General features: G+C 34.8%; 1 protein-coding gene across 3 annotated transcripts in view; it reads right to left on the bottom strand.

Annotated features, from left to right (window-relative positions):
• NRDC (nardilysin convertase) overlaps positions 1–26878 on the bottom strand; it is a 91475-nt gene that overhangs the window by 17242 nt on the left and 47355 nt on the right. For 2 of the 3 annotated variants that reach the window (XM_082651694.1, XM_082651695.1), the window contains 12 exons: positions 23198–23293; positions 22015–22137; positions 20016–20073; positions 18180–18253; positions 16725–16794; positions 14260–14337; positions 12586–12706; positions 12446–12504; positions 12122–12176; positions 3853–3957; positions 2182–2305; positions 1539–1625 (listed from right to left, as the gene is read on the bottom strand). In XM_082651694.1, the coding sequence (XP_082507820.1) occupies positions 1539–1625; positions 2182–2305; positions 3853–3957; positions 12122–12176; positions 12446–12504; positions 12586–12706; positions 14260–14337; positions 16725–16794; positions 18180–18253; positions 20016–20073; positions 22015–22137; positions 23198–23293 (1050 nt within the window). The remainder of the gene's footprint in view (positions 1–1538; positions 1626–2181; positions 2306–3852; positions 3958–12121; positions 12177–12445; positions 12505–12585; positions 12707–14259; positions 14338–16724; positions 16795–18179; positions 18254–20015; positions 20074–22014; positions 22138–23197; positions 23294–26878) is intronic. The other variant, XM_082651696.1, reaches the window with a different exon arrangement.

Here is a 26878-nt window from a genome sequence, read left to right as displayed (position 1 = left end):
CATATTCAGCTTCATTCTCTTTCTCAGAGACAATCTTAACTGAAAGGGACCTTTGGTCAGAATAGTTGTATAAACCAATTTATGAATGAATGCATTCTTGAATGAGAATGTCTTTTACCAAACTTACAGAGTTTTTAAAAGTTAACAAAATAGTTCTGCTCAAACAACGTCAAATTTGTCCTTTAAGTTAATGAAACATAAATTGTTTCATCAACACTCAGGTGCGAAATAGCTAACTTAAGAATTAAAAAAAACGTACTGGCTATATTTACTTAAAAAAAAAGGGTTGTTTAGATACTTAAAGTTAAAGATGCAGAACTGAATTATCTAAAATATGCAAGACTTTTTGTATAAAAGCATTTTTTTTCCTGAGGTTAGATTCATATATAACATAAAATTAACCATTTTAAAGTGAACAATTCAGGGGAATTTAGTACACTCACAATGTTGTGCAACTACCATTTCTTTCTAGTTTCAAAACATTTTCATCAGCCCCAAAGGAAACCTCTATACCCATTAAGCAGTCACTCTCCATTACCCACTCCCCCCAGCCACTGGCAACCATCAGTCTGAGTTCTGTCTCTATGGATTTACCTATTCTAGATATTTCATGTAACAGGAATCATACAATATGTGACCCCTTGTGTCTGTCTTCTTTCACTTAGCATAATGTTTTCAAGGTTCATCCATGTTATAGCATGTATCAGTACTTCATTTCTTTTAATGACAGAATAATACTCCATTGCATGTATATACCATAATTTGTTTATCCATTCATTCATTGTGGACACTGGCTGGTTCTACCTTTTGGCTTTTGTATATAATGCTGCTATGAAAGTGTATGTACATGTATTTGGTTGAATACCTGTTTTTAATTCTTTAGGGTATATACCTAGGAATGGAATTGCTGGGAAAAATGGTATTCTGAGTAAAATTAGTTATATACAACTGTAACCTTTGTCCTAGACCAGTGACTTTCTCACAGTTAGAACTGTTTTCCATTGCAAGCTAGCAGACAGATAACACACACATATACCTACTGAGAACAAAAGTTCTTAAAATAATACCCTTTCTTTATTCAGTGAAACATTTTGCTATTTTCTACTCTGATTTTTTTTAGTGCTTTCACAACTCATTACACTGACCTCAAAACCCATTACATTGATTTCACAACCCTCTAATGGGTTGCAACCTGTAGTTTGAAAAACACTAGAACAATTGGACAAGATAATGCCAACTCCTACAGAGACTCACATGAAAGGATCAGCTATCATAGACAAGAAAAAGTCTCAGGATTATGTTTAAGTCCTGTTTCCTGCATTCACCAACTGAAGATCCAGGACAAGTCACTTTGCTTTTTTGAGCAGCAGTTTTCTCATTTGGAAAAGTAAGAACTGTTATGCTTATCCCAGAGATAACTGGGAAACTCAAATATGAATTCAAATGATACTTTGTAAAATATAACATACTACAGAGGTGCTATTTGTTTTAATATTAGACATGGATGGATTATGTACAATGATTGCTATTTTACTGACCTATGTACTTGTTTTCCGCTGGAAGATGAAGATCTGGATTTAATTCAAAATTACTCTCCCACAGTTCAGCCCAAGAGTTTTCAATATCTGTAGAGATGAAAGACAAACTGATCCAATAAAGAACAAATGATCAGAGTTCTATTAATAACAAACCAGTCAACAACTGGCCTTCACAAATCAATTCTCTTTTCTCAGAAAAGCTGTGAGTGACATATCCAGGCTTTCTAGACTCCTGCTACTCAATGTGCAGTCTCAGCAGCATTGTTATCATCTGGGAACTTTGTTAGAAATGCAGAATTGCAGGCCCTATTCCAGAGCTACTGAATCCTAATCTGTATTTTAATAAGACCTCCAGGTGATACATATGTACATTGAAGTTTGAGGAGCACTTTTTAAAACACAGTCAAAAGTCTGCCCCCAAACTACCAATACAATAGGATTTTCTCACTAGCTAATAAATACAGACATAAACATTGCAGAAAATAATTTTCTGCAAAGCAGTATAAATAATTTTCATTTCAAAGTAAACTACTGAAAAAAATACATAAGTTCTTCCCACAGGAACTATCAGACAAATTATTAAGGAAAAAACTTCCCAGGTGAATCATATACCTAAATGTAGGACAATTTTAAAATATTTTACCTTCCATACTATACTGAGTCCCAAACCATTTCTCCTTGAGGTCACATTTTCCCTCATTAGCACCAGACAGTAGAACAAGATTTGCCTTTTGAGGAACTAGCTGATTAAGGGCTTCAGCAATGACCTAATTAGGGGCAGGGGTGAAGGGGGAGTGGGGAGACACATACAAAACAATTATAACTTTAACCTAATACATCTCTATTAAAAAGGCAAAGCCACATTATGTTAGGCACCCCAAGATCCTAGCATCTTGATGCTCATGAAACTATCTGTCTATAGTCGATGAACACCCTAATTTACAAAACTACATTAGTCTATCAGCTGTTTCTAACATGTTTCTTCAGAATGCTTAAACAGCACTCATCTCAAATCCTACATAATAAGAGGACTAGCAGTGAAAAGAGTTACCATTTACTAAGCTTTTACTATGTGCTAGGTAGTGTTTAACATACATTATTTTATTTAATCCTAAAAACAACCCTAAGGTATACCCATTTTACAGAAAGCACTCAGCCTCAGAGGTTAAAGTTTAAATAATTTGTTCAGGTTAAAGATTCTATAATCTGCACAGAACAACACACCTAGAAGTGGCAAAAGTGGAGTTCTAACCAAGTTGTTCATAATTCCAAAAACTATGCTCTTAACTGCTATGTATTATACTACCTCATACACAAGAATCAGTAAAATGATCCCAAGGTAGGGCCTCCTTCAATAATCCTTCAGCTATGATAAGGACTAAACATAAGATTTTTGTGGGTTAGATTTGAAACCCTAACTAGCACTTCAACACCATCTCTTTGAGAAAAAAACAACAAATAGTGGTTCAGAAAAAAATACTTGGACCCCTGGGCACAACCATCCTAGAGAAATGACAAGAATGTATGGTTACTGCTTCTTCCTTTACCTTTCCCCATCCCCTTTAAAATCAGTAGTTTTAGAATACCCTATATCAAAGTCTGTCAACCTTGGCACTATTAACACTTTGGGCCAGATAATTCTTAGTTGTGGAGTGCCATCTTCTGCATTGTAGAATGTTTAGCAGCATCTCTGGCTTCTACCCACTAGATGCCAAGAGCACTCTCCAGCTATGACAACTGAAATGTACCCAAGCATTGACAAATATCCCATGGGGGCAAAATCACCCTGGTTGAGAACTGCTACCCTATATGGAGCGAAATGACTTATTTCCCAGGACTAGTGGAGCAAAGACCTGACCAACTATTTATTTATGTGTAATATTTATTATCCCTAAGTCATATATTTTGAATTCAGGGAATCATATTTTTCTTGTACATATTCTCAAAATGATTAAAATTTAATTGTCCAGGGTGTCCAACAGAATTAAAAGGCAAGCTAAACAAGTATGTTTAGCATCTAAAGTACATAATTCTTAATGACTTTATGTTAGTAGATGTTTCAACACTTGAAAAACAGTGGGAATAGTACCTAAGAAGAGGATTTGGTTTTCTCCTCATATTAAACCACAGTCATATACAAGAATCAGGAAAAATTACCCACAAAACTACTGATATTTCTTCTGTTTAAACAAACAAAAAACTTGACTAAACATAACCAAGTTTTCTCCATTCCCACAGTTCTTAAGTACCTCTATGTACTTTCTCACCCTCCTCTTTCTCTAAAAGTAACTTTTAGAAATGGAAACCTCCTTACTTCTGGCTTGTATTCAAAAAGAAGCTGATCTCCAGTGAGAAAGTCCTGTAGTGGGTACAGCTGCATGTTTTCACACATGTTTTCCACATACTCAACTGGATCTGTCTGTAAAGAGGTAAGATTATTTCACACCAGAAATTCTCCATTATTATCCTTAATGTGCCACAAAATATTAATAGTTATCTCTTTTTTTTTTTTTTTTTTTTTTTTTTTGCGGTACGCGGGCCTCTCCCGTTGCGGAGCACAGGCTCCGGACGCGCAGGCTCAGCGGCCATGGCTCATGGGCCCAGCCGCTCCGCGGCACGTGGGATCTTCCCGGCCGGGGCACGAACCCCGCGTCCCCTGCATTGGCAGGCAGACTCCCAACCACTGCGCCACCAGGGAAGCCCCTATCTCTTTTTTTAACAATGAAACCAAAAGCTTCCAACAGATACAACCAGATGTAACTGCAGCTTAAGAATCTGATGCTCAGAATTCTACAAAAAATTTAGCCAGAGAACTAAAGTAGCTTAACCTAACACCCCTCCAATCCCCCATACTGAGCCCTACAACACACGAGGCTCTAATCACATCACAGCGTCTTCATCGAAGAAATTACAACACTGAACTTTAAAGGTCTGTTTACATGTCAAGTGCCCCACATGACTATGAAGTCCCTAAAGACAGGGTCTTCATCATTTTATCACTACAGCACTATCACCTAAAAACTATTTGTAAGCATAAATCAAAATCAATATATCAACAGAAATCAAAATGTGTCATTACATAAGTCTTGCTATAAGTGGTTAAATTAATCAGTATATTATCTCAATTTAAAACTGAAATAATGACAGAAAGTTCACTAACCTATGAAATGGAAATACTTTTCCAGAGGAAAGCGACCAATTCAAGTATTGATATTTACTGAGTACCCAAATGCACAGAATCTTAAAACTGACAGGTCCTTTAGACACCAAGTGGCTCCATTCCTACATTTTAGAATGAGGAAATGTACTCAGATTGATTAGGTGACTTGCCCCAGATCACACAATAAGTGATAGGTGAGTAGACACTAGAGCTTGGGCCTCTTAACATAGCAGTGAACACTCTTTCCCAAAATACCATACTGCCCAGTCCTTCCCTAGACAATCTGGGCTGTTCTCTCATCTAACAGAAGACAGAACAGAAGTGAAGGTTACTACATTCATGGAGGAGAAATGAGACATGCATACATCAAATTAGAGATCATAGGTATATGCTACCTACTACATTATCACATTCAGATAGAATATGGAAAAAGTATGGAAAGATTCATTGTTACCTTTTTTTGCTCCACCTCAGGAAACATTCCTGAATCAAGTTTATTAGTCACTAAAGTGCTACTATTTTGTGTTGTGTGTGTGTGTGTGTGTGTGTGTGTGTGTGTGTGTGTGTGGAGGTTAAGGTACCTTTTTTTTTGAAGTATAATTGACTTATAACATTATATTAGTTTTAGGTGTACAACACAGTGATTCCATATTTTTATATATTACAAAATGATCACCACAGCAAGTCTATTTACCATCTGTCACCTTACAAAGTTATTACAGCATTATTGACTATATTCCCTATGCTATACATTACATCCCCATAACATTTATTTTACAGCTGGAAGTTTGTACCTCTTAATCTTCCTTGCCTATTTCACTTATCTCCCACTCTTTCAAGTGCTATTATTGTTTAAAATGACTCCCTCTACTCTGTTCTAAATTTTTTAACCAGTTATTTTCACCAGCCACTTATTTTTGTAAGTTAACTGTTCTATTCAGCTTGCTACAAAATTGAGTGATTCAAAATATTTCCTATGAGAAAACAGGACCCTGGCTAAAAGTAGATCTTTGGTGCCAAGGCAATGGACAAAGTACTAGGAAAAAAAAAAAACACTTAAATGCTATCCTTTAATTTTTTTTTAAGATATAATTCACATACCATAAAATCCACACTTTTAAAGTATACAATTAAAAATAAAATAAAATGTATAATAAAGTATATAACTCAGTGGTTTTCAGTATATTTATAAAGTTGTACAAGCATCACCTCTATCTAGTTCCAGAGTATTTTCATCAGCCCAAAAGGAAACTTCCATACCCAGTAAGCAGTTGCTCCCTGTTACCCACACCTCCCAGCCACTGAAAACAACCATCAATCTGTGCTCTGGCTCTATAGATTTACCTATTCTGGATATTTCATATCCAGATAAATGGAATCATATAATATGTGACCTGTTGTGTCTTGCTTCTTTCACTTAGCATATTTTCAAGGTTCATCCATGTTGTAGAATGAATCCGTACTTCATTACTTTTTATGCTGAATAATATTCCACAGTATGCAAATTCTACATTTTGTTTAACCATTCACTCATTGAAGGACATTTGGATTGTTTCCCCTTTTTGGCTATAATGAATAATGCTGCTGTGAACACCAGTGTACAAGTATTTGTGTGGACATAGGTTTTCAATTCTCTTGGGTGTATACCTAGAGATGGAACTGCAGGCTTATATGGTATCTCTATGCTTAACTTTTTAAGGAACTGTCAAACTGTTTTCCAAAGCAGCTGTACCATTTTACACTCCCACCCACAATGTATGAGAGTTCCAATTTCTCTACATGTCCAACACTTGTTATTATCTATCTTCTAATTTTTTTGTTTACTGCCACTCTCACTGCCTTCCATTATTATTACATTATTCCTGTTTCTCTGCATATAGAAAGACACTTAAACAGCTTTTCTCTAGTTCAAGTAGCTGATTTATAAGGTATATTGAGTCCAAGTTCCCATGTGAAATAAAAATTACTTTAAAATTTTTTTTTAATTAAAAATGACTGGCTTGAATAGTCTGAAAGAGCATTCCTATTTGCCTTTACTGATGAAGACAAGAAAAATATCTGAAGAGGAGATATGTCAACTTTGTTAATAAAACAGAAATATATAAAAGCTGAAATAAGCTGAGCTACTTGAGTTAAAATTTAGCAGTTCAAACAAAGATATGAACCTTTCTGATTTGTTCTTTGTACTGATTAGGTTTTAGTCTAAAATGTTTTGGGCTCATGTTTTAAAATCAAGACAAGCATTCATGAATACTGTGCTAAAGGTAAAAAAAAAAATGAGCTACAAAATGGCGAGCTATAAAAAAGGTATCTTGAAATGTCTTGCTAAGAAGAAACTAGAAGGGCAGAAAGAAAATGTAACTCAGCTAATGCTAAAAAGCCAATCCCCCAAAAAGGAATAAGGGTATTAGTTATGGCTGTAGTCCACAATTCTTACTCCTACTCTTTCCCTGCCACAGTTCTGCCCACATGTTGCCACAACAGTTAATAAGAACACTGAAAAAAATCAGTACTGCTAAAGTTGATGGCAGGACTTGGGGGTTCTATGCATATCAATCAATTTATAGAAGAGAAGTGTCTATAGGACCCTCAAATGGCCAATATAAAACACAGTAGCTCTCTGTTTTCATAGAATAAGATTTCAATTTCAAATGACTTCAAGCATATACAGCAGACTGTATAGGAATCAATAGCAACTGGAAGCTTATAGTTTTTGTGACCTTGTCCTCATGTACTTAAGTCTTCTCAAATTATAGTAGATATTTGTCCCTGGTGATGATCCAAAAAGGCAGATTTCACGATGCTCTATGAACTGGTGCTAAATTGGGGGCTCTTAATTAAGGGCCTACAGATACCTCCCACAAGATATCAGTGGACAAATTCAGGGAGGGCGCGAAGCATGAGTTTGATTGGGAAGAAATTACATATTTATTTTCACTAAACTCTAACTTAGCATTTTTATTCATTTATAAATATACAGGCAACAAACCACAGCAGTATTATCAGAATCTATGACTATAACCAATAGAAATCACAATATAGCTGTTGCAGATATCTCAAAATAGCACACTCAGAAGATGGCGGAGTAGAAGGACATGCTCTCCCTCCCTCTTTCAAGAACACCAGAATCACAGCTAACTGCTGAACAACTATCGACAGGAAGACACTGGAACTCACCAAAAAAGATACCCCACATCCAAAGACAAAGGAGAAGCCGCAATGAGATGGTAGGAGGGGCACAGTCACAATAAAATCAAATCCCATAACTGCTGGGTGGGTGACTCACAAACGGGAGAACACTTATACCACAGAAGTCCACCCACTGGAGTGAAGGTTCTGAGCCCCACGTCAGGCTTCCAAACCTGGGGGTCTGGAAACGGGAGGAGGAATTCCTAGAGAATCAGACTTTGAAGCCTAGCAGGATTTGATTGCAAGACTTTGACAGGACTGGGGGAAACAGAAACTCTACTCTTGGAGGGCACACACAAAGTAGTGTGTGCACTGGAACCCAGGGGAAGGAGCAGTGACCCCACAGGAGACTGAACCAGACCTACATGCTACCCTGTTGGTGGGTCTCCTGCAGAGGCGGGGAGTGGCTGTGCCTCACCATGAGGACAAGGACACTGGCAGCAGAAGTTCTGGGAAGTACTCCTTGGTGTGAGCCCTCCCAGAGTCTGCCATTAGCTCCACCAAAGAGCCTGGCTAGGCTCCAGTGTTGGGTCACCTCAGGCCAAACAACCAAAAGGGAGGGAACCCAGGCCGACCCATCAGCAGACAAGCGGATTAAAATTTTACTGAGCTCTGCCCACCAGAGCAACAGCCAGCTCTACCCACCACCAGTCCCTCCCATCAGGAAACTTCCACAAGCCTCTTAGATAGCCTAATACACCAGAGGGCAGACAGCAGAAGCAAGAAGAACTACAATCCTGCAGCCTGTGGAACAAAAACCACATTCACAGAAACACAGACAAGATGGAAAGGCAGAGGGCTATGTACCAGATGAAGGAACAAGATGAAACCCCAGAAAAACAACTAAATGAAAGAGATAGGCAACCTTCCAGAAAGAGAGTTCAGAATAATGATAGTGAAGATGATCCAGGACCTCGGAAAAAGAATGGAGGCAAAGATCAAGAATGTGCAAGAAATGTTTAACAAAGATCTAGAAGAATTAAAGAACAAACAAACAGAGATGAACCATACAATAACTGAAATGAAAAATACACTAGAAGGAATCAATAGCAGAATAACTGAGGCAGAAGAACAGATAAGTGACCTGGAAGACAGAATGGTGGAATTCACTGCTGCAGAACAGAATAAAGAAAAAAGAATGAAAAGAAATGAAGACAGCCTAAGAGACCTCTGGGACAACATTAAATGCAACAACATGCGCGTTATAGGGGTCCCAGAAGGAAGAGAGAGAGAGAAAGGACCCAAGAAAATATTTGAAGAGATTAGAGTCGAAAATTTCCCTAACATGGGAAAGGATATAGCCACCCAAGTCCAGGAAGTGCAGAGAGTCCCATACAGGGTAAACCCAGGGAGAAACGCGCCAAGAGACATAATAATCAAATTGGCAAAAATTAAAGACAAAGAAAAATTATTGAAAACAGCAAGGGAAAAACGACAAACAACCCAATCCAAAAATGGGCAGAAGACCTAAATAGACATTTCTCCAAAGAAGACATACAGATGGCCAAGAGGCACATGAAAAGCTGCTCAACATCACTAACTGTTAGAGAAATGCAAATCACAACTACAATGAGGTATCACTTCACACCGGTTAGAATGGGTATCATCAGAAAATCTACAAACAACAAATGCTGGAGAGGGTGTGGAGAAAAGGGAACCCTCTTGCTCTGTTGGTGGGAATTTAAGTTGATACAGCCACTATGGAGAACTACTAAACTAAAAATAGAATTACCATATGACCCAGCAATCCCACTACTGGGCATATACCCAGGGAAAACCATAATTCAAAAAGAGTCATGTACCACAATGTTCATTGCAGCTCTATTTACAATAGCCAGGTCATGGAAGCAACCTAAATGCCCATCAACAGACGAATGGATAAAGAAGATGTGGTACATATATACAATGGAATATTACTCAGCCATAAAAAGGAACGAAATTGGGTCATTTGTAGAGATGTGGATGCATCTAGAGACTGTCATACAGAGTGAAGTAAGTCAGAAAGAGAAAAACAAATATCATATATTAACGCATATCTGTGGAAACTAGAAAATGGTACAGATGAACCGGTTTGCAGAGCAAAAATTGAGACACAGAAGTAGAGAACAAACGTATGAACACCAAGGGGGGAAAGCGGCGGGGATGGGGGTGGGTGGGTGGTGTGATGAATTGGGAGATTGGGATTGACATGTATACACTGATGTGTATAAAATGGATGACTATTAAGAAGAAAAAATAGCACATTCATTGCTACTTAAAATTGTAATAATTATTAGATCTACCATTAGACTTTGTTATTTAATATATCGATACAGAGACCCATATTACTAATTTTTACTATTTTGAGTCTTTATTTCAGTATTCCTTTGTAACCTACTGGATTTTATCTTATGCATTTAAAAACACTATTCTATGAAAGGGAACCCTCCTACTCTGTTGCTGGGAATGTACATTGGTGCAGCCATTACAGAAACAGTATGGAGCTTCCTTTAAAAAAACTAAAAATAGAGCTACCATATGATCCAGCAATCCCACTCCTTGGCATATATCTGAAAAGATGAAAACTCTGATTTAAAAAGATACATGCACCCCAATGTTCATAGTAGCATTATTTACAATAGCCAAGACATGGAAGCAACCCAAGTGCCCATTAACAGATGAGTGATTTAAGAAAATATGAGATACACACACAGACACACACACACACACACACACAGAGTGGAGCATTACTCAGCCATAAAAAAAAGAATAAAATATTGCCATTTGCAGCAACATGGATGGACCTAGAGAGTATCATACTAAGCAAGTCAGATAGAGAAAGACAAATATTATGATATCATTTATATGTGTAATCTAAAAAATAATACAAATGAAATTTATATACAAAACAGAAACAGCCTCAGACATAGAAAACAAATTTATAGTTACCAAAGAGAAAGGGATGGGGGGAGGGATAAATTAAGAGTATGGGATTAACAGATACAATTACTATACATAAAATAGATAAGCAGCAAGGATTTACTATACAGCACAGGGAACTATATTCAATATCTTGTAATAACCTATACTGGAAAATAATCTGAAAATATATACATATATACATATGTATCACTGAATCACTTTGCTGTATACCTGAAACTAACACAATATCGTAAATCAACTATACTTCAATAAAAACAAAATACAAAAACAAAACAAAAAACCCACTATTCTATGGGCTGCATAATAAGTATTTAACAGTATTGTTTTAATGTTAAATTTCCTGAGCACAATTTTAGTGAGGTTATGCAAGAGAATACATTTGTTTGTAGCAGATACATGTTAAAAAACATTGAGAGGTGAAGTATCATGATATCTGTAATTAAATCTTAAAAAAATACATACACACACACACAAGAAGAGGTGTGAGAGAGAAAGAAAATATGGCAAAATATTAAGAACTGGTAAATCTAGGTGAGGGATATACCAGTGATCATTGTACTACTAGGGCGATTTTTCTGAGAGTTTAAAAAGATGAAGAGGTGAAATAATATTCTGAGGAGGGGTCCATAGGATTCAACAGATTTCCAAAGGGATCCAAGGCACAAAAAGGGTTTTTTAAAAACCCTGCTCTAAACTCCTTACCTTTCAACTTTGCTTTCATATACCCTATGCCACAGACATGTAGGATCATTCACTTTTTCATAATACCCCAGAGTTCCTTACTTAATGTGCTTCCCATTGCTTAGAATATCTAAACCTTATCCATTTTTTAATACTGAACTCAATTCAAATTTACTACATCCATGAAGGCTTCCCTGTCCTATTCCAGTCAAGGCAAATGCTTTCCTTACCCTGAAAGTACAAAGCACACTATTTCTAACATTATATATGGTAATTACTTCATATTACCTTGTAGAATGTCTTCACAATATTTGAATTCCCAAAATATCAAGCTCTCCATGAATGTTTATCAAAGGGATTAAAGGGATAGACATATGAAATGACTACATAGATGAATGATTGTCACACAACATGATCTGTGTCAATCTGCCTAATTCTCTCACTGTTACTCAATATAAATACTCAAAAACACAAGAGTGAATTTTCAGAAACCTCAAGGCCATCTTGAGACTCACATGACAGAGAGTGGCAGAATTAAAACTCCAGTGACACTTCCAAAAAGAGGAACAATGTCCACACCAGTTTCAACTTGGTCACAGATAACATTCAAAAAGAATTTGACTTCCAGTACCTGTTCTTGGTAATGAAATTCATTATCCTCAATTTTCTGAATCTCTTCAAAAATTCTGTGAAAGAAGAAAATTATAATTAGAAGACATATTTAAATTTCTCATTAGAATCGTCATCAAGAAAAGAAAAGTATAAAAATAAACAGACTGTCCACGTAAACCTAAATCTTTAACATACGTTCACATGTAGTGGACTAAGGATATGGAACAAGTAAAGGAAATTAAGCAAGAAATGCCTGGAAAACCACCAAGCAGGACTAACGCATGTCTGTTGGTAGCCTGAAGGCTAAAACATATTAGGATTGACTCTTATAAGTATATATTACCTTTTTTCTGGGCCTAGCTTCTGCAGCATTTTTAAATACTGGAAGACAGTATGAGCAACCTAAAAATGAAACATCTAATTATACTTTTGCATAAAATGATATCTATATAATTTTAAAAACCCTCCATTTTTATTACTTACCTCATAGAAATGTTCATAACCTTCATCAGTCAATGTAATAGAAATGCTGAACACTGAATAAGTAGAATTTTGCTCAAATCCTGTCTCACCATTTCCACCAAATAGTGCAAGAGCCCAGCACCTACAGTTAGGAGAAAAAATTAATCCAGTCAATATCTTGGGATTGATAGTCTACAAATACTTCAAATTAACAAAATAGGTAGGCTTTCTATGTAAAATTTGGGAAGCCCAGGCTTTGAAGCAAACATGCTTTCCAACAGTAAGTTTAAAAGTACAAATTTTTTTAAAGTACAAAGCCTCCCAAGGAATTGTACTGCATACAGGAATGATCAGAAGGAAATAACGGCCGTATTTACTTCTTTAATGGAAACACTAATATTACAACATAGTAAAACATTATCAGTTTCATGAAGCCACAGTAATTTTTTGTCAAAGAGAACAAAGTAATTTTTTGTCAAAGCATACTTTTAATATATTGTGAAGTATGTTCTTCATACTTCATACTTCACAATATATTGAAAGTACGCTTGCTGGGAAGCATTTCCCTTTTTCTTTTTTTTAGCCGCCCTGCTAGGCTTGCAGGATCTTAGTTCCCTGACAAGGGATTCAACCCAGGTCCTCAGCAGTGAAAGCGCGGAGTCCCAACCACTGGGACCTCCAGGGAATTCCCCTGGGAGGCATTTCTCGCATCCCTTTTTGAGCCATCTCCCAAGAGAAGCCTTAAAAAATACTTCAGATACTTCCCTACTTAGAATGTTAAGTGGGCTCTTTGAGACCATCAGCTAACCTGCACAGGTTATCTAAAAAAGAAGCAATAAGACTGTGTCTTTTCCTAACTAGAATAATCCTGAAAGTCTAAAATAAGGAGAGAGGAGGCCAGAATGAAAAACTTGAAATTCTAATAAAGTTCAGTAAGGTAAAAAGGTTATGCAAATCTCAAATGATATTACATTCATTGTGTAAGGCATATATGTACTTAACGTCATTCATTATTTTTCTAATAAGCCTGCCCTCTCAGCTTTCTTTTAATAATCTAGTACACATCAATATTTTAAAGTCTTATTTAAATTTCTCATCTACTTTCCATTCTTGAATAGTGTATAGAAAAATCAAGCAAGGAATTACTTTAATGTGTTTTGGTCCTGATTCTAAAGCTGTATTTCTATTATTTGGCTAGGCAACTTAAACAAGTGCTTAAATGCTTTAGGAAACATGGCTAACATACTGCTAACATGGCTGCATATACTGTTCACAGTCTCCCATATTTATATGATTTATCTGCCCAGTGAAGTTTTCATTAAAGTCTGCCTTCTGGGTTGGGAAAGCCTGGAGATCCACAGCATTTAAATAACTGACTTCATTATTATTCAAATCCAAATTCTTGATTAGAGCTAAACTTTCATGTAATTCTGGACTCTATTTATGAATTTAAAAATTTTGTGTACAACTATAATACTTCCAACATGGGCTAAAAGGTGGCTTCCAAGGAAATATACAAATATGATATGGTCATTAAAATAATCTAGGTTATGAAGAGACTTTAATTAAGTGTTAGATTTGAATCTACGCTTCCTGGCAGACAAAGCAAAAAAAGAAAAGAATGGGTTATATAACACTTATCCATTATTTTTCAGAGATTGCTACACTGAAAATACTTATTAATTAAATACTTGCTTTTTTCTAAGGTAAGAAAGAATGCTGCCTTTGCCTTCATGTCCAACCAGCCAAGAGATATAATGAAGTGGCTTCACCCTTTAAAAAAAAAGTTAAGGTCAGAAATTTTTAAAAATTAAGGTATAAATACCTTAATTTTACTTTAGAAAATCTTACTTCTGAGATTGATATTTGAGAATGTGATTACAAACTTATTTTCACATAAATTCTACTAAATATGAAACTATAATTAATTTGACAGCAGCGAGATAAAAATAGAAAACATGGTGAAATTTAACTTTTCATCTGAAATCACTGAATAAGTACAAATATTCCAAAATTTAAGAATTCTTTTGGATACTACTTTTTCTTTTGGATACCAATCTTACTTCTTTTCATGGTAAAATCTTTCATTATTTTTTCACCCAAAATAGAAATAATACAGATTCTTTATCATTTTAGAATCTGATGCAGATATGAATCATTCTGTATCCTTAAAAGCTTTCGGCATTGCATCAGGCTCTGTGGTAAACTGAAATGTGTTGCTTTATGGGTCAGAAAATCTAGCTTGTAGTTTTAGTTATTCCTGTAAGTAAGTGCATGATCTTGAGCAAAAGACTTAATCTCACTCTATTTTCTTTTTCTCTCTACTTGCCTAACTACTTGCTCATAGGCTTTTCAGGAAAATGCAATAACAGGTGTAAAAAATATCTTATATAATAATATACATCAATAGTCTGAGTAGTTGTTTATGTGTTATTCACATCATCTTTTCCCACTGGCTTCTACTATAATTTTGGGAATATATTCCTACCAAAAATATACAGAAAAATCAAGCTAGGAAATCTAAACATTCTTAAATTTTAAACTTAGTTTACAGAATTATACTCAGTAAACTCTTAAAAGTCATTGTTTAAAATATGAATTTGAAAAAAAACATAAAATATGAATGACATATTTTAGATTTCATCTATCCTAAAACTGACATAGAGGAGCAAATCAGTTAAAGAATGAACCCAGTTGAATACATAACATTTGCATGTAACCAAATCTAATTGTACTGTATTTGGTAACTCTGGAGGGAGAAACACTTGCTTCTTTGTAAAAATATAAAATCGTTCCCCCAAAAGCTAATTTAGTGGGAGTTCACATATTTGGGATAAGCATCAGGTTAAAACAAATATACAGTTCATTAAAAAAATAATAATAACTGGATCAAAACATACAGAAATGGTAACAGTCTTTGGAAAACAGAATCACGGATGACTTTTTTCTACTTTTCAGTAGTTTTCAAGATTTCTACAATGAATTACCTTAGTAATCAGGCAGAAGATAAACGAGGCTTTGTTAATTAACAAGAAATGCAAAAAATGGGAAAAATGGTATACATAGTATAATTCTATTTCCATTAAAAAAGACATGTTTTATATTCATTATTTTAATGTCTGAAGGATATATATGGAACTATTAATGTTGGGCATATCTTTGAGGACAGAGGAGAAGCAGAGTTTTACCTTTTACTTAAATACTCTTTTGTCCTCAACATTTTACAAGCATATTACTCTTATAATATAAATTTAAAACAAACGGAATAAACTTTTAAATATGCATATAATCATTTTAACACGTTTTGGGATACTCTAACATAACTATACAACCAATGGACATTACTTTTTCCTATATTATCCTTGCACTAAAAAAAAGTAAGTAGACAATACACACGTTCTCTGCTTTCTCACTGGAGGCATACTGTTCTTGTTAACTTCATGGGACTTGATTGTTAAAAGAATTTTTTACTGAGCTTAAAGCAATACACATTACTTTTCTTTCCTTCTGCTTGTGTGTGTCTCTTCTTGGGTTTGTTTTGTTGGTTAGTTTTAGAAACTTAAGTTAAATTTTTATCAGTTCATTAGCATTTATTTCTAATGAGAAAAGCATTTGTAGCCATTGACTGATCCTTATCTTTAAGGAACTTCTTAGCCCATGTATATTGCTCATGTAAAATAATTATATAAATAAATTGAAGTGTTTTCCTAATTTCTAAAAATCTGACCTAACTCATTCCCAACTCAAGTAGGTCCTTGAGATTTATGCTGTAGTTGTATTTCAGGCTCAAAATTATTTAACTTTACTTTTGACAAGATCGAACTAAATGGCCACCACTGACAAATAAATCATAAGCTAACATATATTTGTACTCAAAGTGCTAAATAAAATAATTACAAAAGTTAGCATTCACACTAAGATACTTAACTTCAAAGACTCAGGAAAGGCAACTAATTATAAGAAAACTCTAGCTTTTATACCCAAGAAGACATTAAAATATATAGCAAAGGCTTGAACAATCCAGGAGTAGTGAGGTCCTAGTTTACCATGTTACCTGTGTTTATAAATCCGGAATGCCCAAATTTAAACCATTTAGTATGCTTTTAAAATATGATTCTCACTCAGTATCTAGTGGAGTAAATTTGCCTTTGAACTCTTACCTGTAATGTTGCTGTTGAGGGGGAAGTGCCCATGTGATGGTCAGAGCATGAATTTTTCTGATTGGAACAACTGAACAAAAATATTTTTCAGAAGAACAGATATAAGTGTTTCTCTATAACTTATATATACTATGTTACATGAAATTTTTTAAAATTCAATATATTTCATCCTCCAATAAGCATGGGAAAATTAAATATAATGCAATTATTATTTCAAGTTGCCAATTTTCCAATTTGAATAATGCAATTTTTGTAAATTTCTTTTCAATTTGGTTTCACAGATAGAGAAGGCATGGATAAAAGAACTATGAAAATAGGCAAGCCCCTAAAGATGGATCCCTTCTTGCAAGAACGGGTACAGGACTAGGAGTCAGGAGACCCATGGCTGAAATCCAGCCCTACTACTATCTTGCTATCTGTGTTTATACGACCTTGAGAAAATCACTTGCATTTAACTCATTCTGAATCTGTTATGGTATGATGAGTGGGGTAGGCTGAAGTAACTCTAAGATTCTTCCCAGTGCTTCCCATTCTTCTACGATTCTTTGAAGAGAAAATCTACAGCCAGGAAGAATACAACCAAAAATAAGTTGTCTCTGGGAAGAGTCAGCTTAGATAAAATGAAGCCAGCAGCAGATAAAGAGTGTGACAAAAGTCATTGGTCAGAGAAAGGGAAGAGGAAAGAGACTGGCAATGGGGTGAAGGAGAAGAAGGGAATAACTAGGCAATTAGGAGAAAGAAAAAAATCTGCCATGATAAAAAGAGCAAAGAAAGAGAAATGGTGAATTAGGAATGTTTCTGCAATATTCACTATGGGCAAACTGTTAAATAAGTTATAGCATAACCATGCGATGGCTCATTGGGCAGTTATTACAAATATAATATTAAATGAAATAAGCAAGAGATAGAGTGTATATATTTTATAATCTCAACTACATTAAGAAAATATACCTACAGAAACTCAAAAGGAAATCTGCCAAAACCACTTCTCTGGATGGTAAGATTTAAGGGTAACTCCCCCCACCCATTTTTTTTTTTTATACTAAATCTGCCTTCATTTAACAAAAATTGGTTTTATAATGAAGATAAAAGGAAATTATTTCCAAAGTGTTTTCCCATCCTCTATTTTTCTCTTTTAAAGGCAAAAAAGAGCAGAATATAGATAAAAACAAAATAGGAAAGAAACAAAAAACCAAGAACGAAAGGGAACAAGAAGAAAATAGGGAGAAAGCATGAAACAGACTCAAGTAGCATTAAGGTGCCAAACCAATGAAACTGCTACTAGTTAGTGGCCTGCTATCTGTCACTAGTTGGATTTCCACTGTCTACTCCCTTTCCAATCCAGCTGTACTTTCTGTTGTATTCTCATTTTCAAAGAAAATTGGCAGCCTCAGTTAAGTTTTAGAGAATGTGCTAAAGTTATTTCAAACAGTTTTAAACCTTTGGTTCACGAACCTCTATAAAGTTTGTTAAATGCTGGTGTGTCAAATGGATCCGTTAAATGGCCAAAGTTTGGTTTGGGTAACCCACTGAAAATAAAACAAATACATTAAAATTTAATTGGCAAAAGCCTTTATAAGCAGTATCTTTAGGGATGCCTAAACTGATAGGTTTTTATAGTCTATTCTACATACTCCTGGCTGAAAAGCATTCTAGGCATAAGCGAATAGATGGCAACAAAGCCACAAAATCCTGAACTACACAAACTATTCTTAACCTCAGCCCCAATAACTCAAATACTTTTAAAACTCACAGGAGACAGAAAACAATGAATTGAAGGGACCTCCCCTCCCAATATTTACTGTCTCTATCAGTCCCATCCAACTTCAGTTCTCCTCTTAATACAAAGCCATTTCAGAAAGAAAACTTACACTAGAGATATTTTTTTAATCCAAGAAATATATATGGAGAGATTCTTACATATAAAGTACAATATTAGGCACTGTAGTATTTGAGAAACTTGGACTCTTCCTTCTAGAGGCTTCACACCTGGTTGGATATATTGTAACTAATATTTCTTCTAAAATATGGTCAGTATGAAATCAGTATTAATTACCTAGAACACTTTTTAACCCGTCTGATTAAGGAACCAAAGTTCTTAGTGAATAATATGTAAAAGCACTTTTTTTAATTTAAAATTCTTATTAGGAATTGATTGACAAGACCTAATGAATCCGCCTATTCAATATACCTCTGATTTTATTAGTAAAGTTTCACAGTGAAACACATTTCAATCTGCCATTTGACATTTCCATAGCTAATACTCATTTCTTATCAAAACAAACAAACAAAAACAAATTAAATAACCCCATAACTTTGGCATGGCTTTCATTATCTTAATTAGCATACTTAAAAGTATTGCTAATTATCAACAGAAGTTTACATAAAGCCAAGATAATAATAACCAATCTGTTGTTATTACAAATTATTCCAACATTTTTAAAGCTAATTTTTCTTTCATAAATTTAAAACAAATTGTCTTGGAATGAAGAACTGGAAAGAGTCTAGCTTACTCACCTGATGCAAGAAAAAATAATCTGATTTCATTTAGTTTACTAAAATGCAAACTGCTAAGAGTGGGAAGAGACACTTTGCTTGAGAATTAAATTTTCTGTATTCTTTGCAACAAAAAATGTAACAATAAAGTATCTTTTAAATATTTGTATTATTTTGATGAATTTGAGGTGGACAAAAAAATAGTAGCTTTCTGAACTAGAACCCTACAACCAATTTCTAATAAAAGGCAATTTGATTCAACTACAATATATGCAATAGACTTTTCAGGCAATATGTAAAGTCAGTCATCAACTACGAGATTATTTTGTTTATGGGGAAAAAGCATTCCAAGTTCCAAACAACTGACTTTAAAAAACAAACCTTCAGAACTTAATTTGTTCTGAGGCAGGGGATACGTATATGTATATGCTACCTCCCAATACAATATTTGCTTTCATATCATAATTTCAAGCACTGTACATAGTAACAGAAAAGCTCTGAATAAATGTAAAAGGAGGCACAAATTCTTCAGAGTTACTGCTTACTATAAGTTTATAAGCTTGTAAGTTCTGAACTACAGAAACTATGGGATCTTTGGTTATCTTAGTTTTCCCACTCAAAGGCTGTGCAATCTTGCTAAACTACTTTAGTTCTTAATATAATCACCTGTTTAAAAAAAAATAAACTAAAAGCAAAAACCTCTGGGATTCATACGGGAAGATATGAATCTTTAACTCTTTAACTTTAGCCTCTTTAACTCTATAGGTGTATGATTTATGAAAATAAATGTCTTACTTGTTTGGTATCTGAGAGAAGATTTCAGTCACCCACTTTTCTAAAGTATCCAGTGTTTCTTCGTGGAGAGGGCAGGAAGGAGACAGGGAAAGGCAGTGTTGTTATTAAAGGTAGAAATGCAATTATATTTCTCACAGATCTTTAACTATAAAACAAAGGAATACTTTAGTTTGGGCATCACTTGCCATTCCTTAATCAGTAATAGGAAAAATAATATTTAAGAAAACCTTGAGACACATATAATTTTGTTAAGACTCCTTTATTCTTTCTCCCTGGCAAAGTTAGAAAAAACACACAAGTAGAAAAAAAAGTTTTTGTTTATCATTAGGCTAGAAGAAGGACCAAGAGATAAAAATACATCAATCATCCTCCTACCCCATTCCAAAACTTACTTCCTCTAGGAAGGTTTCTCTTAACTAACCTACACTACCCTTCTCAGCAGCTCATCAGTACTATTATACTCCATTTACTTTACTTTACATTAATTTACACTTGCTGTGGTTTTAATATATGTCTTCTTAGGCTGATATGATTTCTATCTTCTTTTGATTATTTTCTTATATTTCGTAAGAAATTCTTCTGAAATTTCTAGTAAAACAGGAGATCTAAATGAAAAAGGAAACCTTTTAGCTTTATCCCAGTGACTCGTTACCATCACTGGATAGTATTTGTTAGTTTCACCAGCTACATGACTTTCACTAATTCTCAAAAGAGATGCCCCAGTATATAAATACAAGATGCAAATTAGACTAATCAAGTTCTGAATTTACTCTATACTATTTATACTGATATTTAACTCTTAAATGATATAATAAATGCTGAAGCTCCGAAATCAACTGACTCTAGATTGGACAAGGTTTTCTAATCAAACACGTGGGGCTTATTTTAGAAATCTGCAACAAGCGTTAATATGCTCATATTTGTTATCACAGAAGAGAATGAAAAAGAATCAATACCTAGTTGAAGAAAGGAGAATCACATTAGGGTGAGAGGATTAGTTTTTCAAAAAGAAATATACAAACTATAAGGTATTGACATATCAAAATGAACAGTTCAGCAAATGACTGACTTTGAAAAACAGCCTAAGGAGATTAAAATATAAAGAAAACAAAAGAAAGGTACTATGATTTCTTTAATGAGAAAAGCTGACACAACATCATTTTCAGTAATGATAAAAGGAAAAGAGTAGAGGTATTGACCAGTATTATTACATTTAAGATACTTCTGCTAGCATCACCATGACAGACTTCAATTAATCATGCCATTTTACTGAACCCTATGTAAGGATGAAAAGACAAACACTGTGCCCTTTAAGAGTTTATGATTAATACAGATTAAATGCAAAACCGGAGATAACAGAGGCAGCAGCCAAATGTGGCTTAAAAGGCCAATTCATGGGACTTCCCAGTGGCGCAGTGGTTAAGAATCTGCCTGCCAATGCAGGGGAAACGGGTTCGAGCCCTGGTCTGGGAAGATCCCACATGCTGAGGAGCAAACTAAGCCCATGTGCCACAACTACTGAGCCCGTGTGCCACAACTACTGAAGCCCATGCACCTAGAGACCATGCTCCACAACAAAGAGAAGCCATCGCAATTAGAAGCCCGCAAACTGCAACGAAGAATCGCCCCCGCTCGCCGCAACCAGAGAAAGCCTGCACACAGCAATGAAGGCCCAACACAGCCAAAATTAAATAAATAAATAAACAAGTTTATTAAAAAAGAAAAAACAATTCATGATCAATCAGTATATTAATACACTCATAGACTAGCCTGGAGTTAAGACCTATGTCTATAAAAGAAAAAACATTTGCCTGAGAATCAGATGATTTTTTGCTTCCCTGAGCTTTGCCTCTTCAAATTCTGATTTTCTTTAGTTCATATTAGGATCAAGCACTAAAGTATTGTAAATTAACAGTGAACTGCAACATTGATACGACAGACAAATCCTAAGAAAGCACTATTTCCAAATAATTTTAAGGGCCATAGTAGACAATATTACCTTTGGATTGAACCACTAAAGTCATGTAATGAGCAGAATAGTAATGCATCCAGAATTCTCTCAATCTAGCATGTGTATCAATATTATTCCTTTTTGGTTCATGTTTGAGAGTCTCAGCATTTCCTATAAAATGATGGAAAAGATTATAGAAATAACTAAGTTTATTAAGTCTCCACACTGACAATGCATCCTTTGCTACTATATTTAACTAATGAAATAACCCAAGTGACTCACAATATTGAAACAGTGTATAATAATAAGACAAAAATTCATAAGAAACAATTTCAAAGTATATTTTAACACATAAGGAATTAATCTCTAGTTGGCAATACCTTAACAACAGTAATTGCCTTAAGCTTCCTTTCTTAATAATTAGTCTACTATTAGGTTTTATCTCTTTATTATTTTAGTAATATTCTGTATAATTCTTAAAAATAAACCACATAAAGCAAGGATGACATACAAAGTGTATATAACTGTACAAACAAGCAAATCATCCTTTGAATGAAGTACCATTTAGATCAACTCATTCCAGATTCTACTCTGTGGTCAAAAGGATTAATATAAGGCTATAATAACTGAATTCTAACACTAAGAAAAAGCCATAATAACTGAAATCTAACACTAAGAAAAAGCCATTATGAAAAACCAGATACCATTTAAACAGCTTAACAATTAAACAAAATTAGGTCACAGCTCAAAAGCTACTAGAGAAATTATTGCTGAATCTCTGTTGATAACTGGAAATGTTAGGTTGGGGAAGAGCACACACTTTATAACCAGATAAACAGAGGTTCAAATCCCATATCCACCACTATCATATTTAAGAAAATTAACTTCTCTGAGCCTGTTTCTTTATCTTTAAATGGAGATTATAATGGTACGAAGCTCATAACATTGTTATGATGATTGAATGGGATAATTCATGTAGTGTTAGCAGAGCATCTGGCACCCAGAAAACATTCACAAAATGTTAGGTGCTATTCCTCATATATCCAATGTTAGAGAACCAAATATAGGCATGCTGAACTACTTTCTATTTGAAAAGCTTCCTACCTACCCTAAAAGGTAAAAGGTACCTAGCTACCCTACCTTTATAACTTTCCATTCTTTATAAACTTTTCATATTCTCAATCTTCCTTAACTAGAAAACATGAAATAGATGAAGTATTTAGTATCTTACCCCAAAAAAATTTCCCCATAGGATGTCCAGGTCTAGCAAGGCTTCCAAACAACATTTCCTTTCTGTTTGCATCAGAGGGTCTTGCAAGTTGATATTCTGTCAGTTTTAAGGAAACACTTTTAATAAAATGAAATTCAGTATCTTGCTTTATTATCTGGAAATTCAAGCTTAAAGAACTGAAAGTAAGGAAGTAACAAAAATTAATTTTATGAATAAAGTGTAGTAAGACTGAAGCAGGGAAACCAATGATCTAGGACAAGTTCTATGACTTAACACATTCTCTAACTTTGGGTAGTCAATTCACCTTTCTAGAGATTTTCCCTTATTTTCAAATGAAACAGGCAGTTAATAATCTGAAGGTTACTATTGTGAGAACTAAAGTATTGCCTGCCATATCAGTAAACAAAAGATGTTGCAGCCATCAAGCCATCACATTACAGCCACAGGGACGGTGCGCCCTCAGGAAGCTCAGGATGAGAAAACATGGGATATTGGACCCAGATAGCTGCGGTGCCTATCAAAGGAATGATTTCAGTGAGCCCAGACTCTTGCATCTTCCCGTACATAGAAAAGCGCTAAATTCCTTAACTTGAGATATCTCGGTTTCTTTTATTAACAGTAATCTTCTGATGTTCCGACTACCTGGTCTTTTGTTGCAAAAAAATCCTATATATCCTAGCTCCCCCGCTTGCCTCTTTGGAACAGTTTTCTCAGCGTTATCTGAGATGCTGTGTCCCAGGCTTGAAGTCCTCAGAAAATCCGCCAAATAAAACATAACTCTCAACTTTTAGGTTGTGCATTTTTTTTCAGTCAACAGATGCTATGTCCAAGATCTTACTGATGAAAGTGCCAAGAAAATGTTAAATCAAACTCCTTACTGTCTGGGAACTTTGTCATATATATTGTTTAAATCTCCTCCAAAGCCAACTGTGTTGGTAATAAAGTATTAATGGTTAAAAACAATCACTTTGAAGTCAGAAGTATCTTGTCTAGAATCCAAGTTCTGCCATTTACTAAGCTATACAACCTTGTGAAAGTTATCTAACTTCCCTGATTCTATTTCTCATTTATAGAATGGAGTTACAAGTACCTAGCTCACAGGATTCTTATAAGAATTAAATAAGATATATTCCTTCAACAAATATTTACTGAACATCATGCAGCAGGTACTACTAAAACTAGCTGCTGGAGGCAGAAGGTTCAGAATCAAAGCAGAGGCAAGATATCAGGCTGAAGAGTTAAGAAACAATTTTTGAAAGAGCACTTCTAAGCCTCAGTTTCATTGTATGTCAAATAAGGATAATGGAGGTAATAATCATAACAATGCACATAATAAGTGCTCAATAAATGTTAGCTATTTTGGGGGGGGCTTCCCTCGTGGCGCAGTGGTTGAGAGTCCGCCTGCTGATGCAGGGGACACAGGTTCGTGCCCCGGTCCGGGAAGTTCCCACATGCCGCGGAGCGGCTGGGCCCGTGAGCCATGGCTGTTGAACCTGCGCGTCCGAAGCCTGTGCTCCGCAATGGGAGAGACCACAACAGTGAGAGGCCCACATACCGCAAAAAAAAAAAAAAAAAATGTTAGCTATTTTTTTTAATCATAGGAGTAATGGTAAGGCATTACAAATGTTTAATAAGGAGAGTAACATTATCAGATCTGGACTTCACTAAGTTCATTCTGGTTGTAAATGTGGAAGCAAAAGTATAGACAGGGAAACTGATTAGAGGCCATCACTGTTATACTTGGTAAAGAGAGTGGAAACTAAAGTGGTGACAGAAGAGATGGAAAGAAGCAAAAGTATATTCAATAAAATACTGCAGTTATAAGCCATGAAGTCTAAATCAAAGATGAGACAGTAAAAAATATATACATTTATAATTTCCATACCTGGAAAACATATGTAGTAAAAAAATATATACATAGCTTCAACAGAGTAAATTTTTTAAATCTCTGTAAAAATTATGAAGATATGGCTGTAACACAGAAGAAACAATTCCATTATTAAGGTGACAGGCTGAATAATGGCTGCCAAAGATGGCCACATCTTAATCTCCAAAACCTGTGAATGTGTTACCTTATGTGGTAAAAGGAACTTTGCAGTGTGATTAAATTAAGGATCTTGAGAAGGGGAGATTATCCTGGATTATCTGGGTCCCAATGTAATCATAGGGTCCTTAAAAGAGAGAGGTAAGAGGATCAAAGACAGAAGATATAAAGACAGAAGCAGAAGTCAGATAGCAAAGAAGATTCTACACCCATGGCTCTTCAGATAGTGAAAGGAGCCATAGTCTAGGAAAGTAGGTGGTATCTAGAAGGTGCAAAAGGCAAGGAAACAGATTATCCCTTGGAGGCTCCAAAAGGAATGCAGCCCTGAGGAAATATTTTAGACGTCTGACCTCCAAAAGTTTAAGAAAATAAATTTGTTTTTATTTTAAGCCTGAGTTTCTGGTAATTTGTTACAGCAGCAACAGAAAACTAATGGAGTAGACATATAAACATACCTACAAAAAGTGATTTAGTACCTCCTACAACTGATAAAAATAGAGTATAAATACTGAACACTTAGAGAACACACTCAACCACTTGATTATATAAAAAAAGTCTTTGGCCATATCCTCAGTCTCAATTACTAAGGTACAATATGCAGGCAATTAAACATGCTTATGTAAAAGTATGAACAATCATTAAAATAAAGAGCTAATCATTAAAAATAATTTTTTTCTCTATAATCTTCTTTTAGCAATAAGTTAATCCCATTTTAAAACCTACCCTGTGGACATTTATGAGCTTCTGTGATTAAATGTATTCAAGAAAATTATAAAACACTGAACAGACCTATCTGCATTGTGCAAATAAATGCTTATAAATTTGTGTGTATAACCACTCCACTGAAAGATTAGACCAAAAACAGATTGTCGATGCAGGGCATGGTGATAAAGTAACGAAGGTAAAACAAGATAATAAATTAAAAACTCAGGAAAGAATCTCTTCCATAAGCAGGTGGAGAGGAATAAAGGAAAAAGAAAATGAAAAGATGATTCTACCAGGATAGCTGAACTTCCTTTCAACTCCTCTCACATTGAATGGGCCATCCAAGCATGCAGGCAACTAAAAACATGCGAATGAGATGAGAATGATAGAATAAAGACTATCACATCTGAATAGAAGAAAATAACATCTGATTATTGAGCTTTCAAAAATAGATCTCATTATTTGCAGATATTGATTTTGGAAAAAAGAAAAGCTAAGATGTATGAATATAATACTGACTTAGACCTGGCCTAGAGCTGTTAACTCTTAATGGTCTGCATACTATACACGTTAACATGTAAAACTGTTAAACATTTTGTGGTTTTAGCCAAGATAAATTTATACTGTGTTCACAATAAATATCAATATCTATCAATGTATAAATATTGAGTCTCCAAATGATCTTGTTGTATGTTCATAGAATCTAAACTTAGCTCTTGTCTTATTTATAATATTCTGATGTCTTATAAATGCAAATAAAAGAATAATATATCATAAACAGTATGCTAAAAAGCAAAACTGGCTAATGAATACTAGTTTATTACACCAGTTAAAATTTAAGACCTCTCCCATCTCCCTAATCTCAAGTAAATCCTTCATACTTAGAAGGTTAAGTAACTAATGATATATACCTAGCTATTTATATCAGATCA

The sequence above is a fragment of the Grampus griseus genome, assembly GCF_964374135.1.
Source record: "Grampus griseus genome assembly, chromosome: 1".
Lineage (NCBI taxonomy): Eukaryota > Metazoa > Chordata > Mammalia > Artiodactyla > Delphinidae > Grampus > Grampus griseus.
The sequence above is the reverse complement of the archived record's forward strand: the minus strand, read 5'-3'. Positions and strand labels throughout refer to the sequence as shown.